Here is a 1,659-nt window from a genome sequence, read left to right as displayed (position 1 = left end):
TCCCGGTCCCGATCAAGGCAGTTGTGAGAGTGAAGCTCACGACTGGATTAGGGATTTTTTTGGCGCCGCGGCCTCGCCGAGGAGCTCGGTGCTCGTATTGCTGATTGGCTCGGAAAATCCCTCCTCCTCGTGCTCGTGAACTCCAAGCTAGATCAAGTATCTAATTAAGCATGTGTAAGAATTTCCCAACAACGATGGGCTAAGTTGCATAATTGGCTCGAGGAGAAATTTGAGGCATTTTGCTGCATGGACCTATGGACTGCTTTTGCCTCCCTAATCTCATCAAAACGACTGTTGTTTCTTTAAGTATTCTATTTTTTTAAGAAAACTCATTCAAGAAGGAAGCATGGGATATCCGGCAGATCTTTAAACAATAATGGAGCTTTACGTAAGGCACAGGTACTACCTGCCAGACTAAGCAAAAAAAATAAGAATAAAAATAAAAATAAAACATTGTAGATACACAGAAATATGTAACCGTAGAAAACCAAAAGCTTCATTCATATATCCGTCTGTTTTCTAAATCACAGTTTTTCCCCATTTATGATTTGAGATTCTGGAAAAACAATAGTGTTTAAATCCCTCCTCCCTCTCTCTGTGTGTGTCTGTGTGTGTGTGTCTGTGTGAATTAATACAAATGTGTCACACTACCTATTCTAGAGTATTATCTCTTTTTTTCCCCTTTTTGAATGGGTCTTTTTGGATTTTGAATTTAAAACTTAGGAGATCAAGTTAGTTTGATGTCATTTAATTTGTTTCTTCTTTTTGTTCTTCTTATTGTTTTCTTTTGTCTGCAGTACGCATATATGCTCAGGATGTTAAACTGAGCAACAACACTGTAGACGCTCGTAGGTTGGAAGAGCAGAAAAAAGAGATAATGGAGGAGCATCGGAAAGAGTTGGAGAACTTGAGGCGGAAGATTGAGACAAAAATGGAGTCCATGGAAAAGAGCTATGGTGAAAAGATGGGCAAAATTGAAACTCAGCTTAGCCATATTACATCCTTACTGGAGAAGGTTTCCCAACCTCAGGTAAATTATTATATTTATGCGTATATTTTATATAATTATCATATATATTTTTGTATGAGGTTGATAATTTACAATACATTATGATTTTTGTATTCTCAACTTCTAAAATTGCTATCTTCTTCTCATAGGCTTCTGGTACGTCCGAGAGTCATGGAGATGATCCTGATAAGCCGTCAGAGGGTCAAAAGCTTTAGTTTGGCTCTTTTTGGAGTTTTATATGTGATGTATCTTTTTATATTTTTGATTTTTTTGAGTTGTAATAAAAATTCAACCATGTTTGACAATGTAAATATTTATCATTTTCGTATATGATATAAGTGCTGTCATGCAAGCTTTACTATTTATGATTGGTTTTATATATGGGTACTGGTTTTGCTTCATTTATCTCTGTATTTTTAAAAAAAAAAAATACATAACTTATGTTGGGTGGAAGTCTGATCAGGACACCATATTCCAAGACCTTTTCAGTACCATGCATTGCAGTAGGAAGAAAAAAGAAACAAAACAAAACAATCAAAATACATGGATCAGCCACAAAAAGGCTCGCCTCCACAGGGCATGCAAATTTCACTATGAAAAAGAGATTTTATAAGAGGAGATCTCACCCTCAATCCTCGTACACCTAATTT

General features: G+C 36.2%; 1 protein-coding gene across 2 annotated transcripts in view; it reads left to right on the top strand.

The window, feature by feature from the left end:
• LOC114913087 (uncharacterized) overlaps nt 1-1,372 on the top strand; it is a 1,633-nt gene extending 261 nt beyond the window's left edge. The window contains exons 1-3 of one of the 2 annotated variants that reach the window (XM_029261662.2): nt 1-174; nt 798-1,030; nt 1,159-1,372. The exon at nt 1-174 is cut by the window's left edge and continues 261 nt beyond it. In XM_029261662.2, the coding sequence (XP_029117495.1) occupies nt 171-174; nt 798-1,030; nt 1,159-1,224 (303 nt within the window). In that variant the 5' untranslated portion in view covers nt 1-170 and the 3' untranslated portion in view covers nt 1,225-1,372. The other variant, XR_012137955.1, reaches the window with a different exon arrangement.
• The last annotated feature ends 287 nt before the right edge of the window (nt 1,373-1,659 follow it).

Source organism: Elaeis guineensis, chromosome 1, assembly GCF_000442705.2.
Source record: "Elaeis guineensis isolate ETL-2024a chromosome 1, EG11, whole genome shotgun sequence".
NCBI lineage: Eukaryota > Viridiplantae > Streptophyta > Magnoliopsida > Arecales > Arecaceae > Elaeis > Elaeis guineensis.
The sequence above is the reverse complement of the archived record's forward strand: the minus strand, read 5'-3'. Positions and strand labels throughout refer to the sequence as shown.